This window comes from Corvus brachyrhynchos, unplaced genomic scaffold (assembly GCF_000691975.1).
Source record: "Corvus brachyrhynchos isolate BGI_N302 unplaced genomic scaffold, ASM69197v1 scaffold21, whole genome shotgun sequence".
Lineage (NCBI taxonomy): Eukaryota > Metazoa > Chordata > Aves > Passeriformes > Corvidae > Corvus > Corvus brachyrhynchos.
The window spans coordinates 822,286-839,509 of NW_008236924.1; the positions used below are offsets into that span (position 1 = coordinate 822,286).

General features: G+C 44.1%; 1 protein-coding gene across 3 annotated transcripts in view; it reads left to right on the forward strand.

Moving 5' to 3' along the window:
- The first annotated feature begins 358 nt into the window (after positions 1-358).
- HMGXB3 (HMG-box containing 3) overlaps positions 359-17,224 on the forward strand; it is a 19,425-nt gene continuing 2,559 nt past the window's right edge. The window contains exons 1-18 of one of the 3 annotated variants that reach the window (XM_008628910.2): positions 359-525; positions 945-1,119; positions 1,565-2,128; positions 2,800-2,898; positions 4,435-4,566; positions 6,610-7,025; positions 7,377-7,552; positions 7,849-7,946; positions 8,522-8,620; positions 9,160-9,309; positions 10,955-11,256; positions 12,618-12,745; positions 13,304-13,435; positions 13,703-13,887; positions 14,472-14,691; positions 15,760-15,893; positions 16,280-16,396; positions 16,812-17,021. In XM_008628910.2, coding sequence (XP_008627132.1) covers positions 380-525; positions 945-1,119; positions 1,565-2,128; positions 2,800-2,898; positions 4,435-4,566; positions 6,610-7,025; positions 7,377-7,552; positions 7,849-7,946; positions 8,522-8,620; positions 9,160-9,309; positions 10,955-11,256; positions 12,618-12,745; positions 13,304-13,435; positions 13,703-13,887; positions 14,472-14,691; positions 15,760-15,893; positions 16,280-16,396; positions 16,812-17,021 — 3,483 coding nt within the window. In that variant the 5' untranslated portion in view covers positions 359-379. The remainder of the gene's footprint in view (positions 526-944; positions 1,120-1,564; positions 2,129-2,799; positions 2,899-4,434; positions 4,567-6,609; positions 7,026-7,376; positions 7,553-7,848; positions 7,947-8,521; positions 8,621-9,159; positions 9,310-10,954; positions 11,257-12,617; positions 12,746-13,303; positions 13,436-13,702; positions 13,888-14,471; positions 14,692-15,759; positions 15,894-16,279; positions 16,397-16,811; positions 17,022-17,224) is intronic. The other 2 variants (XM_017728096.1, XM_017728097.1) reach the window with 2 other exon arrangements.

Consider the following 17,224-nt stretch of genomic DNA (forward strand, 5'->3'; position numbering starts at 1 on the left):
GGGGCTTCCTGCTTATTCAGCCTCTGGCCTTGCTTTTGTAGTGTGGCTGTGATAGGGCACCTTGTAGCCAGACAGCTGCTGGCTGGGTGTACGGCTCCTTCTGGGTGACCAAAGTTACCTGAGAGCTCCCCGTAGAATTGCAGGTCTGGAAATGCAGACGCGGTGTATCTGCACTGAACTGATGGTATTGATGTAATAGGAACAGAAGTTTCCTTCTAAAAGTAGATAAATAGAGAACACGTAGTTATCTTGGTTTAATTAGAGTCAAACTTATATGGCAACAGTGCTGTCAGTTTACTGAAGTGATTAAAAGTGCTATTCGTTGGAAGAAACGTTGTATAACTTGGCAAGAGTGTAACGCAGAACATGTGTTTTAGCCATGGAGGCTCCCTATGATGGCACTGAGGTAACTGTGGTGATGGAGGAGATAGAGAGCACTTACACTTACGCATCACCGGTGCCATCCAAGAAGAAGAAGAAACATAAAAGTGCTGGCGATCATGGAGAAAAAGCCAAGAAGCCTCGGTGAGTTCTTTCTGCCTTCATTTAGCTCCTTTGTAGGGTGTGGGAGCAGTTTTCCTTGTTTCTGACATGAGTGAGCTTTGCCGTGCGCTTGGAACACTTCATAGAGTAAAACATCGTATGTGAAACATCAGCTTGACACTTTGGGCCTGCTCAGACATTCTTTACAGGTGCCACTGTAGCTCAATCTAGAGTTTGTGTGCTCCAGAATAATTTGCCTTAGGCTCTTTCTCAGAGGTTTTCTCAGAGGCTCTCCTCAGAGAGAGAGTTTTCATTTGGTCAAAAAATGCACTTACAAATTAAATTAAATGTAACTTTCTTGTCACATGACCTTGCTACAAACCTAAACCTTGTGGATTTATTTTTCCCCAAGGAATTTATGTAGAATGACCTTAATGTTTCAATTTCTGGTTGTGTTTCAGATCTGCTTACCTTCTCTACTATTATGATATTTACTTGAAAGTACAACAAGAGCTTCCACACCTCCCTCAATCTGAAATCAACAAAAAGATCAGTGAGAGCTGGAGATTGCTCAGTGTGGCTGAAAAGAGCTACTACTTGGAGAAAGCCAAGCTAGAGAAAGAGGGACTGGACCCGGTAAGTTGCCTTTCTGGAAGTTCTTTGGCTGCTGAAGAGAGAGGCACTTACCTGCTTACATAGCACTGTGTGGGAGAGTTGTTTAACTGCAGATTCCAGTTTGTATCCCTGCTCAGGGCAGCCTGTAAAGAACCTGTGTGAGGCCCCTGCCTCTTGCCTTTGCTTTCTGTTCGTTTGAGGGAGAATGTTTTGTAATCCAAGATGGATACGTCTGGTACCCGCTCACAGCAGTTATTTTTGTGTCCTGTCATCAGAGTGAGTGATGGTAAAGTGGGTGATAAAACCAGGACTGAGAGGGATTCTGTAGGCTCTGTCATGTGGAGAAATTCCCAGCAAACTACTTCAGGAAACCGTTTGAACCTTAGGGATTAAAATAGCAGGATTGAGAACTGAATCTCTTCCTTTTCTCATATTCATTTATACCATCCTCTGGTTTTGCCCACAGAACTCCAAGGCGTCCACTCGAACTGCAGTAGTCCCTGACATTCCAGGCTTTCGTAAGATTCTCCCTCGCTCTGATTATATAATTATTCCCAAAACCACTCTTCAAGAAGACAGGAGCAGGCAGTCGCTGGAGCTGTGTGTGACACAGAGCCCGGCAGCATCCGAGGGCTTGGCGGCTCCCAGGAATGTCACCAGCGTGTCCCGTGACACTGTGCAGAACATCCTTTCCGTGGACTCGGGCCAGGCCGGTGTCTCAGAGCAGTGCATTGCCATTGAGGGGCTGGCAGAGGACACGGCAGCCTTTGCCCAGCCCAAGGCTGCGGAAGAAGTGGTTGCCTCGGAGGTTCTCTCTCATTATGTTGGGCCTGTGACAGAGAAAGTGTCTGGAGATATCCTCTTGGACGAGGCTTCTTTGGAAGTAGAAGGACAGCCATACCAGACAGCCCGGGTGGTTATTGAGGAGTCTCTGGTTAGCAGCTCCACAGACACCTCCAACGGGAGCATCGCTGTGGCCCGTCCCCAGGTGCCCGATGGGGTGTCTGTGGTGACCGTGGTGACTGGGAGGGTAAGTTTTTCCAGTGACACTCAGACTCCTGCCAGTGTCTTGCCTGAAACATGTGAGTGCTGTTTCTTGCATTTTACTTGAGATCCTCGGTGGGTGCAGCAGATCCTGTATTGTCCAACCTGCTGGTGCTCAGTGCTGAGAGAAACAGAAACTTTTGTAATCGATGATACAAAAGTAACTCCGTGACTGAGTCATCTCTGCTTGCAGATTGACTCAGCCCTGTGCTGATATGAATTGTGTCTTAACATGACTGAGTTTTTTTAATTGCTTGTTATAGCAGTATTTGGGGTATTACAGTGCCAGTAACTGGGTTCTGCAGTTGCACTGCAAGATTTTGGTGAGGAAAAAATGCTACTGCTGTGCTCCTGATAGCTGTTTTCCTGCTTGCAGTGAGGTAGAAGGGAGTCCTTTCAAGCTGAGGTGTTAATGATCACTCATAGAAAACCTTAGTCTGTGAAGAGTTGGATTCTCTGTTTTCAGTTTCAAGGTGTGAAGAGTTTGGGAATTTCCAGAGTACATCTGGTAAGGCCGTTGCTTTTGAAACGGTTGCTGCTCTGTCCTGTATTCTGGTCTCATCAGTCCTTAAGACATATTAATGTTCATGAGAGGGGGGATAAGGGTCACCCTGTCTTTTGTCTTCTGCATGTATTTTGCCTTTGACTTCATTTTAGGATACTGAAGAGAGTAGCTCCTCCACACCTGCAACACAGTTTATTATGTTACCTCTGCCAGCTCATTCTGTTGTGGAGAACCCAGCATCAATTAAACTGGTAAGAAATTCAGAGTCTTGTATGGTATGTTAAGGTTTGGATGTATTGTCACAGATTTGTCTTAAAGATATTAGAGTGGGAAGGATTTGCTCATGGTTCAGTTCTTGAAGATAATCCAGTTTGGAGTCATCATATCAGTCGATGTATTTCTTGTCCCTGGTGTTATGTCTTGTGTAGGCAAAGGGGGTCTCTGACTTCCTACCGTGTCTTACAGGGGCTTGTTTTTGCTGCCTTCTCCCTCAGGGAATTCTTGGAAACAGATGGAGTAGATAAAGCTATTGCAACACGTCCAGCCAACAGCAATTTCTGTGTAGCCATCTACTTCCACTACTTGGACGCATATTTGTTTTCATAAAAAGCCAGTGCCTATCCCTTTAAGGGCAAGGATCTGCTCTTATGACAGGAAAACATGAACTCCAAAGCTCTTGCTTTGGCCACATGACAGGGGGAGCCACATGAGGGGGGCAATGACCTAAGGTTTTGAGAAGCCATATAAAAGGTTGTGTGGCCTATTGCATGAAGAAAAATAGTATTATTTCTCTAATCTAACCACTCCAGCCACCTGTGTTTTTGTAATCATTTTGGGACTTCATTTACAGCCAGTACTGCAGCTCCTTCTGTTATATAAGCTAGCATCAAATCCTGTTTTCCAGGTTCTCTATGCTTCCAGCTGGTGGAACACTGCAGATATTTATAGTGGTGCATAGCATGATGCTCTTCCAGTTGTCTCGGGGAGAATGGAAATACTCAGGTTTTTGTTCCTGAGAAGTATCTGGCTTAAATTGGTTCATTCCTTTGACAGCAGCACTTGCACTTCTAGAAAAAATCTGTACCTAGTTAGGGAGTTACAGTACAACAGCTCCCTCAGGAGTGTTGAGAACAGGATATTGGGAAGTGCTGTGCTGACAAAAACTCAATGTGTTGATGCAGTTGTCCTGGTGAAGATGACAGGTTCTACTTCAGTTGTTTGTATAAATAGTGCCTGGTGATGCTGCTCGTGTTTCAGTAGTTCATAGCAAGTTACAGTGAAGGATCAGGGAATACTTGACCGTCCCATACAGCCACAAATTACTGACAAAACTGCTTCTGCATCATGAGTGCTTGTCTTCAAGGCTTGTTGCTCTGGTGTTGAGTGTTAATCATATCTTGTCTCACTGTGGATTGCTGTTTGAATCGTTTTTGTGCCATCTTACTATGACTTTTTCATGTTCAAAAAGAACTGTTATATCACTGTAAATGCAAGATTAGCTTCTCCAAGAGGTTATGTGCATTGTTCAGCTCTGCTCTGCAGGTTGATCTAAATTCTAGTAATACCAGAGGCTGTTGTGTAGACTGAGCATTTAGACTCAGAGTAGTTATGGTGCTGACTCACCCTGACCCAGCTGTGTGGTGGTTGTTCAATAAAATTAATAATAGTGGAAGGCTGGTGATTTGCCAAATAACATTTCTAAAATGCTTATGAGGAAAAGAGAGGTGATCAGCACAGCTTTGTGGTTTTCAGGTCTGTAGACAAATTCTTGACAATTCTTGTTTCAGACAACCACCTATACTCGCAGGGGACATGGAAATTGCACCAATCCTGGCTGTTCCTTCACTTATGTCACCAGGCATAAGCCACCAAAATGCCCAACATGCGGGAACTTCCTGGGAGGGAAATGGATCCCAAAGGTAAATTTTTCCTTTCCTGACTTTGAGACAAAAAGTGCTGTTTTTGTGAATGCCTGTGATACTTCTAGACCTGTAGATCTAGCACAGGAGGTCAGATACACCAGAACTGATCCCTGCACTTGTGTTCCGGTGCTTGTGCTGGAGCAAGTCACCATTGCAGAGGACACTTGGCCAAGGTGAAACCTGAAATCACCACACCTTGGGTAGAGATGCTGCTTGCATCTGTTAAAATAGATGGGGCTGCATTTGGTAACTCTCTCATTGAGAGGATACACATTCTTCTGGCTCTCTGCCTGCACAGTTCGTGTTACTGGAAGGCATTGCCTGTTCTGCTACATCCCCAGATAAGCTCAGGAGGTTGTTTTGTGGTAATTTATATCTGCATTTGAAGTTCTTCTACAAATTTAGTTTTCTGTGGTCTTTCAACATTGTTATTTTAACAGAAAGGAGGAACTCTCAACTACAGTAGGTGTATGATCCTTTAGGAGCTTTTTGGTAAAGTTGATCTAGTGGAAGCTGAAGTGGTGCTGGGTATTTTTTGTCTCATGGCCATGTGTCTGATCATTCATAATATTCTGACCTCTGGCTGGAAGGAAATTTCCAGGTGTTGGTAGAGTTGTGAAGCTTGTCTGAGTGGAAGAGTCTTTCTCCACATGCCTACTCTGCTTAAGATATTGGCATATCTGCTAGCTGTGTACAGCAAAACCCACTTGATCCTTAAACCTTGGCACTATCCTGGTAATTAGTCAGCTCTGATCAGCTGTGTGTTTCTGTCTGAAGCAAGACTCCACAGGCACAATTTAAAGGATGTTCTCAGTGTGAGAATTGGCATTGACATTCAGTGGGTTTGTATGGATTTGTTCTGAACCTCCTTTGTTTTGTGTCTGGATCCATTAAACATTCAGGGGTGAGAACTTTTTTGGGCAGCTTACAAACTGTGGTGGCTGAGCTGAAGGCTGAGCTTCCTGTGTGGTAGGGCGCAAATAGTGATGGTGACATCTTTGCTTTTGTGTGGTAAACTTGCTGAGGTAGAGAGATGGCTGAATGCAAAGAGTATTTCTGGATCCTGCCTGAACATGGCATGTCTGCTCCTGTTCAATCCTACACTGGTTAGAACTGAAAGGTTTTACAGGGAGTTTTCCTTTTTATCTTTCAGACTTAGTCTGCTCTGCTGGGAACAGGTTTGCAGATACAGTTCCATTTGTTTGTGTGGTGTCATACCTTGGGAAAAACATGCACCAGGAGTTTTCTTTTTAACTGGCAATAGTATCAGTAGAACTGAAACTAAATATATATATATATACCTTCCTGATCCTTAGAAAGGTTAAAAGATATATTTTTTAAAAAACTTAGATTATTCTTCTGAATATGCACTCTGCAGTGAGCTTAGAATTAATGTGTTTATCATGGCAAAGACTCTGGATTCTATGTCTGATATATTTTTGTGTGTTCCAGTTCAGTGTTTGTTGTATCTTTGTTGACTCCAGTACAATGATTTCTGTAGCCTTAGTCTTGGAAGTAACTTTTTTTTTAAAGTCAAAGAAACTTCCTAAGTAATCCTGTTTTCTGGCTCACTCACATGCTTGCTTTTCTGAAAGCATGTATCCAAAAGATGCAAATTCTCTGTCTTAACTCCCTTTGATTCCTCAATAATGTGGAAGAACAGACAGCATCAGAGAGCTGAAGCCGTGAAAGAGGAGTGTGGGAGGTGGGTCCTTGCTACGGAGAGTGGTGGGTGACTTTGTGGTGTTGGTGCTAATGGTGATATTTAAGGGAGTTTAAGAAAGATTGATTCTTCAAAGTAAACAGTGTCTAAAAATAATACACGAAGGGCCAAAAGGCCAGATACAATGTTAGCAGGGCCTTTGCTGTTGTAGGAGATGCTGTCTGTCTACTCCCATACAATTCAGTGCTTAAACATTTAGGATTTTGCTGTTTTGATCCAGCATTAAATAGGCCATGGGAAACATGGTGTATGTGCAGGGAACTTGCTTATCTGTGAAAGCTGAAAGCTCTGAAATGTGACTCTCTCCTTGTTTCCAGGAAAAGCAACCAAAAAGCAAATCTGAGCCAAATTCGGGCATCTCTCTTAAAACTCCAGCAGCTAAAAGAGGTCAGCAGTCAGTCCTCACAGAACCCACGGCCGTTAGCGAGAGTTCCTCCAAGTCCTCCTTGGAGAGCTCTGAAGCTGTCAGCCAGCTGCTGAATGCTGTGCCTGTCGGAGGGCAGATGCCTGAGATGGAGTGGGAGGAAGTGATCATCTCTGAGGGCCACTTTCTTCCAAATAATGTGCTTGCTGAAGACAGGAGGAGCACTGTTGGAGTGATGCTGGGCCAAGAGAGCCAGCGGCAAGCAGACGCTTCTTCGGAGCAGGCAGAGAAAGGAAGTGTAGGGCTGGGAATGTCGACATCTTCTGAGGTGTTGAGTCCAAATGCCTCTGTGAAAAAGCCAGTGGTGGGGTGAGTCAGTTTTCCATGTGTTAAGGGAGCATATGATGTCTATTGTGTGCTCATGGGACTAGTCCAAGAAGTTGAAGGCTGTTGGCAGTGCATCCTGTCAGACTTACTGTGTTTGCTGTCTGTTTTGTGCCAGTTCAGGATTGTTCCTTTTAGTCTTTGTCCATCAGAACTAATACTTTTTTAAGTGACAATTAAGTTGTAGTCACAGGGCAGATGCAGCCTTAGCATTGTCTTTCTATTGCAATAGCTGTGATTAGTGTGCTAACAAAGTGCAGTTCAGGGAAAAGAGGAAAACTGAAGCTGAGGGGAAAGCAATGGAATATTTTTCCACTTGTAGCTCTTGTTTTTCAGAACTGATGCAACAGCTGCTACACACAAGGGACAAGAAGTAAAGAGTAAACCAAGACCCAAACCCTCCTTGCTGGCTGCAGCCAGACCCATGCGAGCCATTCTGCCCGCTCCAGCCAGCGTGGGGAGAGAAGCCAGCACGGAGCAGCCAAGCAGCAGGCAGGCCTTTGCAAGTACTGGTAAAAGCAGCATTCTCTGGTGTGCTTTGGGAGCTGTTGTCTTTCCTCACCATGCTGAAGTGGTGTCTGTCAATAATAAGATAGGTTTCAAGGGAGGTGGTTACCAGTGCTAGAAAAAAACCACTTTGTCTCTGCCTGAGTGCAGTAAATGGGCCATGAAACACCTGCTTGGGTCATGTCAAGCTCAGAGGAAAGTTCTCACATGGCTATCTATAGTGGCATTTACCAAAGATGTCAGAAAGAAACAGAGCCTGTTTTCTCTCATTTAACCTGGTGCATCTCTTTCTTCCTTCTAGACAAGCATTCCCCTGTGAGAACCTCAGGCTTGAAGCCCAGTACACTGAAACAGTTGGGCCAGTCAGTTCTGCAGCCACCAACTGCTGAGGAGCTAAAGGTTGTTCTTTAAATGCAAATTGTTTTCTTGGATTTTTTGAGCGGAGGGTTTTGTTTGTGGTTTTGGGTTTTGGTTTTTTTTGCTCCCAGGTGAGTGATATGACCTGAGTGAGAAATAGAACATAAAAATGTAGCAGCTTTATGATTATGAGATCTGTGAGTGGCAGTTTTTATGATATGGCTGGGTAGCAGAATGAAATATGATATGGCTGGGTAGCTTGGTGGCTGAGTGTGTGAACTGAGCTGAGAGATGCTGTTGGACAATTTGAGAACCTCCCAGCTACTTCCAGAAGATCTGTTGGTACTTTGATAATGACATGCAATATTGGATACTGAGATTTTCACCTGTAAAGTATGACTGAGTATGCCAAGATGCTGGAATGAATCTGTGTGAATTGTAATGTCTTAGCATGCAAAGCTGTTGTAATGTGCAATGTCTTGTGGTATTATGGATATTAAATGAACATTAATTAATTTCTTGGGGGCAAGAATGCTAATAGATATTGATTATTGATGCATGCTTGTATTTAGTAGTAGGTGTCTGATGGGTGTTGTTTTTCTGCTTTCAATCTCTAGCTCCACAGTGCTGTGACAAGCACGGCATCTCAGGTTAAAGTTGTGGAGGTCAAACCAGACATATTCCCTTCCTACAAGTACAGTTGCACAGTTACTTTGGTGAGAATATTTCTAATAGCGTGACTTCTGCCATGGGGAGCGTCCTCTCTGGGATGAGAATGTTCTGGGACTTCTGTTTTACTGACTTGCACAAATACATCTCACTTTTAGCATGAAATAATCTGTACTTTGTGTTGTCGCTAGACCTAATCCAGGGTGATCGTGCTCTGTTTTGTAGTTATGTTTGGGACCTTGTTAAGAGATGGATTTTTAACTCATGTCCCCATGCATAATCCCCATCCCCTCCTTGAATTCAGCAGGGAGAATCAGGGGTTTCTGAAAGAATGTAATGTGCTTCTGGTCTGGAGAACTGGCCCCCGAATGTTTAAGTGCCAGTTAAAGGATTCTGTGCAAAGTGACAGGGCTTGCTATTGATGTTTAAACAAGAAGTTATAAAGTGGGGAAAAAGCACATAATAATCTTTTTTAGGATCTTGTTGGCTTAGAATCATAGTCATTCAGGCTGGAAAAGACGTTTAAGATCATGGAGTCCAACTATTAAAAGTCAAGGTCAGCAAACATCTCTTTTATGTCATTCAGGATTTGGGATTAGCAACATCACGTGGCAGAGGGAAGTGCAAGAACCCCTCCTGCAGTTACGTGTATACAAACAGGCACAAGCCACGCATCTGTCCAAGCTGTGGATACAACCTTGCCAAAGACAGGACTGAGAAAACAGCAAAATCCCTGGTAAGGTTCAGGCTGGCTTGTTTTATCACATCTGTTGTGAGCTGGGCAGAGAAGTACCTTAGTTTGCAAGTACCTGTGGGAACATGATTTGGGCTTTTTTTTTTTCATTATGATAAACTTGTCTAGCAGAATGGTTCCTATTTAAAATACCTGTGGTGATGTTTGTACTGTCCAACTCCTGTAGCAGTGGTGCTTCAGGCTGAGAGTAAGTCTGAGCACACCCAGTGCTACCACTGGGTGTCTCCTTAACTTAAAAATGCTTCTGTTGTGTCAGTACGTGCTGGGAAAATTGACCCTGAAGTCACAGTATTGCTGTGTCAGCTCTGCTGAACTTTGGACTTCATCAAGAAACTCCCAAGTATGCTCTGCTTTGTGGGCAGTTTGGGGCTAGTGTCAGTTAAGTCAGTACATCTTGTATTTGAGCTTCCTGTTTTTAAGGGTTTGTAGAGCAGCTTTACTTCCAACCTGAATTTATTTCTGGTTGTAGGGTTTTTTTCTGATGTACAAATACTTTTTCAGCTGTCTGCTGTTCTATGTGGATGTAATTAATTCTGGGGTTTTTTTGGGTTTTTGCCTTTGCAGTCTCAAAGTTAGCTTTTCTCATACTGAATTGTCATGTTTTTAAAATAATAAATGAAAAAAAGGAGCTTTCCTGCTCTTAGCTGAAATGCCTACTCAGCTTATAGACAGAATTTTAGTCTGTGTAGTAATGACTCATCCACTTGCCTTTTTTTTTATTTTGAAGAACATAACTTTGTTTAGTGGTTTTGTTTTTTTCTTTAAAAACACAAACAAACTGAGATGGCTTGTGTGAAACTCACACACGAACAGCTGTGTAAGGAACAGCAGTGTGCTTAGCTCAGCTTGCGTTCTGAGAGGCATGTGGCTTGTCTCTTCCTCATTTAGGTTGGGTTTTTTTTTTCTGGTTCTGGATGTGTTTAACATTCCTCTCACACAGTTCATTGTTGTCTCTGGGCTTTTGACTGATCATTTGTCTCACTGCTAGACTAGTCAGAAAACTAAGCTGAGATGTTGACAGAAGATTTTCAGGGATTTAACAGATCAGGCTGTTTGTGTTCTCTGTGTTCCACCTGGAGTTTGGTTCTCCTGTGCTTGTGCATTTTGTTGTGATAGCATGTGAGCTGGAGAAGGGTAGACTGTAGCTGATCAATTGTTATTGATTAGTGTGTTCTGTATCTCACAGCCCCCAGTTCTCATTTAGTACTTGGCTCCTCCAGCTTTTGGACAGCTGTGCAGGCTGCCCTGAGCCTGTGCCTGAAAACCCATGGAGAAAGACAGTGATGATTGGGGGTTCAAGTGATGAGGGTTATTGAAGTGTTTCTGTACCTGTTGGTGGTTATCCTTAACTTCTGGATCCCCAGTCCCTGCACTGAACAGTTAATGGCAAATCCATGATGGTCTGGCAGCGCAGGAGTTCCTGAAGGGCTGGGCTGTAATAAAGTGTTTTTGTTAAAGTAATTTGAACTTGAAGCTCCTGTGTGGGGTCACTGATTCAGCAGTGGAGTAGAAGTCAAGTTTACTGCGTGCAAAGGTTACTACTGTGTTTCTTCTGCCTTTTATGACTTCTTTGGGCTTCTTAATGTTTCATCCCCATGCTTGCCTAGTTGCATATGTTGCTTTCTAGGAGGTCAGTCCAGGTCAGTCGGACGTGCTGAACACCAGTGAGCCGCTAACACCATCCCAGAAGGAAATCCAGCGTCAGTCCACGCTGCAGCTGCTGCGCAAGGTGATGCAGATCCCTGAGAACGAGTCGGAGCTGGCAGAGATATTCACCCTCATCCATGAGCTCAACAGCTCCCGGCTCATCCTGTCCAACGTGAGTGAGGAGACAGTGACCATCGAGCAAACCTCCTGGTCCAACTACTACGAGTCTCCGTGTGTGCAGTGCCTCCTCTGTAACAGCCCCTTGTTCAAAGGGGGACAGAAGTAAGATTCTGCTTTGGACTTTGACTCTTCCACACTCATGCTGATTTTCTTTGTTCTGAGTCTGCCTGAAATAGTACTTGCTTTAGCTGCTGGTGATGAAGCTGGTGAAAGTGACACTGAATAAGCTAAATGTGTGTGGAAAGGGTTTAGCAGGATCAAAGAGTGACTGCTAAGTCTAGATGTAACTTTTGTCATACTGAAACAGAGTATTTTCATTAGTCATCCCCTCTTTGTTTTCCATTCTGATGCTTTGAGGCTGAGAGAGGAAAACTTGTAGGTTTACAGATGTGCATTATATGATTTCCCTTTTCTCTCTCTCCCTGGCCTGAATATTTCCTGTGTGGATCTTTTTGCTGATGATATTTTCATTCCTTCCATTTCTTAGTGTGTGCTTGAGTGAATCCTTTTTTGGAGCAAATATCCAAATTGAAACCTGAAGGACTTTCAGAAACTCCCAGTGCATAAGCTAGATTACCTTAACTAGATTTGTATGAAAGCCTGTAGGATATCTCCTCACTGAGTCTGCCAGACATCCCTGTTTCTAAAAGCATGATCTAAAATATTTCCCACAGCAAAATGTCAGGGAGTTTAACATTGTGTTTCTTTCTTCCACAAAAAAATTCTTGATACAAATGATGGATGTTTGCTTTGGTCAGGCTAGAACTAACTGAGATCTTCCCAGAAGAGATACTTTTTATGCTCTTTAGTTTTTTCAGAACAGAGCAATCCCACACCTTCTCCCTCACCTTGGGACTTACCAACATGTGCATTGTAAATCCTTGCCTGTGCCTGAGTGCTTTGCAGTGCTCTCTGCATGTTGGACTCTCCCATGTTCCTGCACAGGCTTTAATTGAAGCCCTGCCAGTGGGAAGGAGGTGACTTTGGCTTTGATTCCTGTTTTCTCAGATGGACAGCAGTATTTCAGCCACTGGCACTTTCCTGTCTGAACTTCCCCCTCAACAGTTACACTGTAGAGGAGCAGACCTTTCTGAATCTTTGTGTGCAGGGACAGGCTGTCAGGTGGAATGTGTTACTGATCACCACAGCAATGGGACAGATACATCTCCCAGGGCAGCTGGGGCCACAGGTTTTCTCCACCTCTCCAATAGTATGTGCCCAGTGTATGGAGCTGGAGGGATGCTCTAGTGCTGTTAAAAGAATGTGAGCAGTGACCTGACTCTGCCAGGGAAATCTGCTTTAAAATGTAACTTTTCTTTTCTTGGTGTGAAATGATGTGGTGATCTGGCTTAGATTTACACAATAATTAACTCATGTTAACTAGAATGTCTAAAGTTACTGCAGGGCTGGACTAAAAAACCCATTGGCTTCGCTCGGAGTGGTTTTTTTGTTGTGTGTTGCAGTTCCCTTGCTGGTCCTCAGGAGTGCTGGCTGCTGACAGCCAATCGGTTACAGGTGGTTACAGCTCAGGTCAAAGTGTGCTTGAACCTGCAGTGTCTGGCCCTCCATAGCTTCACTGACATTTACACAGGTAGGAAAGATGTGAGCGTACCAACATACAGCATGACTATGGTCTGAAGCCTTGGGATTGTATCAGGCCATTGTCCAGGCACAGAAAAGCTTGTTCCCTTCCCAGTGTACTAAATTTGAATTATTTTTTAATTGCTTCTGCTTATTCTGCAAGTAAATCTGTATTTATGAGAGAAAACACATGAATGTTCTGGTGAGGAAGACCTTGCCTTGATTCACTGGTATAGGTCTCATCTGTGTGAATGCTGAGTTCTGCAAGGCAACCCCTGAGATCATAGTCAGAGGTATCTCTGGACAGTGCTGTTTCTCAGTGTTGGCTAGTGAGGAGATGGATTGGCAGCTGTTCCTTGTAGCTTTTTTAATTCAAAGACAAGTCTGTGAAAGGAGATAATCTTTCAGCAGGGAACTCTGCACTTCAGAGGTGCAGAAGCACTGTTTGTGTTTCCATTATCCTCTAAACTGTACTCATGTGAGTATTTTGTGTATCAGTAAGGAATATATTTCTTTGTGAGGAATATCTGGGACCCTACAGACAATAACTATCTTGTTTTAACTGCAGGCCTTTTCAATGTGGGTAACAAATTGTTAGTGAGCTTGGATCTTCTGTTTGCAATCCGAAACCACATTAAACTTGGAGAGGACCCCAGAGTGGCTGTTGGCACTATCCTTGACTCTGTTCAGGAGCAAACTGGTGGGTTTTCCTTCTTGCTTTTTACCATAACACACCAAACTGTGACCTGGTAATGATTGTTAGGCTATAAAAAGGCAACCCTCACCTATTTTAGTGTGGTATGTTTCTATTAAATCACTTCCTAAACCAAACAATACCTCTGTGACCAGTTCTTTGTACCAATTCTCTGGAGGGCAGGTTTGGTTTTATCCTGCATAGGAGAGCCTTACTGACTCTCCATTGGCTTTAGGAAGTGAGAACTGTAACAGTGGCATGTTCTCTTTTCAGAAAAAAGCCTGAGCCCTGATGAGCAGGGTCAGCTCCAGGAACTGCTGTGCAATGGCTACTGGGCCTTTGAATGCCTGACAGTCCGGGATTACAATGATATGATCTGTGGAATCTGTGGCATAACCCCCAAGGTGGAAATAGCCCAGAGGAATACGGAAAATGTCCTAGCACTGAAAAATATAGAGGTAGGTTTTTCCCACAATCCACATCCTGTTCATGTTCAAAGCAAATCATAATGATTTTTTGCTGACTCTGGTCTTCGTGATGCACAATAAATACGTGAGACCTTTGTGAGTGGCTTTCTGCTGATGTGTGACAGGAGGATGTGGCTGGAGCAGCAATGCCTGTGCTTCCTCTTAGAGGTGTTGATGTGTAGTTCAGGGAAAACAAGATCCTCTGTCCCTGGACCTCAGCTTTTGTCCAGCAGCCTCGGGCAGTAGGAACCTTGGATGGAAGTTGTTGAATGTAGTCTTCTTCCTTTGACATGAACACATTCTTTTTTTCCTCAAGTTTCCCTGAGGTGCTGTCTTCTCTAATGGGGAAAAAAGCCCTAATAAGAGAATGTAGCGTGTCTGACACTTGTGTCAAATTTTGAGTCTTACTTGATGCAAAGTGGTTGTGGCAAGCTTTAGGAGATTGAAATCATCTTGTTATATTTGGGCTGAGCACTCTCCTGTATAGTCCTCCTGCCCTGTGTGAGACTGACACAAAACTGCCAAATGTACTGTGGTTATTTGTATTTGACCACTGTGTTTCTTTCTCTCTGTAGTTTACTTGGCCAGAATACTTGCCATCAAGTGAAGTGAATGTAGAAGACTTTTGGTCCACGATGGAGACGGAGGTGATTGAGCAGGTGGCTTTTCCTTCTAACATCCCCATCACAAAGTTTGATGCCTCTATTGTTGCTCCGTTCTTCCCTCCACTGATGAGAGGAGCAGTGGTGATCAATACAGAGAAGGACAAGAACCTGCATGCACAGCCAGTGCCAGGTAATGGCTCAGGCTGTGCTTATTAAGGGAGAGCTTGATGTGTTGGTGACTTGAGTCTTGGTGATGTTTAGCATTAAGAATTGCTGATTGCATGACACTTCAAAAGTTGTGTGTTGAGAAAAGACAGGAACATTAAGTGAGTTCAGCTGTTCTCATACTACTTTGCTGCTTGAGGCTTGGCTTTTCCTGTGAAGTTTGGATGCACTGGTGGGCTCTGATACATTTGAGACATGGGAGACATGAGAGCATTGCACCCCAGATGAGATAGGGTCTGATTGCAGAGGGATGTGTGCACATCTTGAATGCCAGTCGGTGTTTGTTTCATGTTAGACTGACGCTTGGAGTGTGAAAGTTACAGGTAGTGCTTGATGTCTCAATGTTACAATCTCAATAAAGGGTAAGTTTTTACAGAACTTGAGAAAAGACTAGGAGAGTGGTGTGCTAGTCCTGATCAGAGTCATCAACGTTCAGTGTATCCACTGCATATTGACTGCCTGGAACAAGAAACAGTGAGAGGAATAATCTCAGAGCTGAGAGCTAAGATCAGTTAGCACCCAGTTCCCTTAAGAATTTAGGTATTGGGTATAAGAAGCAAAACTGGCTTTGCAAGCTTAACAAGTATGTGAGTTGGCTTTACAGACAGGGCTGCAGCTGCTTCAGTTCTGCAGAAGAGCTACGTGGGCTTTTGTGGAAGTGAAGCTCCAGAGAAAGAACCAGGGAGATGTGAAGGCTCAGCCTGGAGCTGCTCAGTCCAAAGGCTGCAGTCACATTTATCTCTGCTCTTCTTCACTTGGTTATCCTTACATCAGTCATTTAAAGGTTACAAATGACAGTATAGATAAGTGTTTATGGAGTCTGCAGCTCTGCTGGGCTCAGTCTGGTGACCTCAGCAGTGAAGGGCTCGAGACAAGTGTGGGCTGTGATGCACTTTGCAAGTAGGACTGTTCACAGCCTTCTCTTTCTGGCTGTGGGTTGTGCAATCTCTGCTTCTGTAGTCTTCGTAAGAAATTATTTTGGTAACTTCCCTTCCTGAAAATGAGTGCTGAGACCTGTTTCCTGCCTTTGCAGGTAATGGGAGTGCCTTGGTCAGGCTCCTTCAGGAAGAAGTCTTCAGGCCTGAGCTGATAAACTCTTACAGTGAGGAAGAGGTGCAGAGCTTTCTGACACAGTGTGGCATCCCCTGGGAGGCATCACATACAAAGGTAATGGCTTGTTTGCCCACATACAAGCCTGCAGGAGTGGAGCTGTTCTTCACTGTCTTTCTCTCATCCACTCCTGCCCTCCTAGACAATTGGTTTCTCATCTGACTGCACTAAGGGCAGGGATGGGTGCCAGCAGGTTATAAGATAATTTACACATGATGAAATAAATTGAACCTTTGTGGGCTAGAAGAAAGGAAGCCTGTAATTACCTTGTCATTGGCTCAGCATTGTGTAATTGCTTGTCATCCTCACAGTGCTGAGTGCGGGATTAGGAAGTTATTGGATGATGTGCAAATTAGGATTTGGGAGACCTTGCATGCAGCCTTTTCCCGCTCTGCAGGAGTCTGTTAATTTTAGCTTCTTTCTCTGGGGCCTGTCTTTTCTAGGACGAGCTCTGCTACTCCCTCCTGGCTCTCTGTGAGTTTGTACAGAATGGGACAAGCATCACACCACCTTCTGCTCATCACACAGGAGGGAAAATCTACAAAGTGTGTCCACATCAGGTAAGGAAGGCTGGAGCCACAATGTTTGTTTTGTTCCCTGGCTATTCACTATTTGACTTGCCAGCATGGAACTTCCTTATTGAATAGAAGCTATGGAATGGGCTTCTCTGAGCCTTGGGAATGAAACATGTTCCTTGGGGCTTGGAAAATGAGTGGTCCTGCAGGAGATCTCACGATCTGAAGCCTGGTTTTAATGTTGCTATTGAGGTACAGTTTAAAACCATCTCTTCCTGAACAGGACAAAGTGAATGTGTATGAGGAGGAAACAGAGTATCTTTAGAGAAAGTAGCTGTCTGGTTACTGTATAGTCTGGAATACCTGAAAGGAAGCTGAATTTTTTTAAGATTAGGGCTTTTTTCTCTAAGTTTTTGGTTTTATTGTGCTGCTGATGTTAATCTTTTTTCTTTTTTTCCAGGTTGTGTGTGGCTCAAAGTACATAGTAAGAGGAGAAAATGCCCGGGATCACGTGGACTTGTTGGTATCCTCACGTCACTGGCCTCCAGTGTATGTTGTTGATACAGCCTCTTCAGTGGCACTATGTGCAGACCTCTGCTGGCCTGGCCTGACTTCCCAGATGTGGGGGAAGAACCAGGGCTGCTTCTCTGACCCCATGGAGCCTCCAGCGGTTAGTTACGTCTTTACTCTCTGCTGCGCCAGTCCAGTATGGAAACGTTTCAAGGGAGATTTAAAATTAACCCCCCACTCCTATGTAACCTGCATTGTGCCTCAAGATGATTTCATAGAATCACAGAATGGTTTGGGTTGGAAGGGCCCTTGAAACTCGTCCAGTTCACCTCCCTGCCACAGGCAGGGGGCCCCTCTCCCACA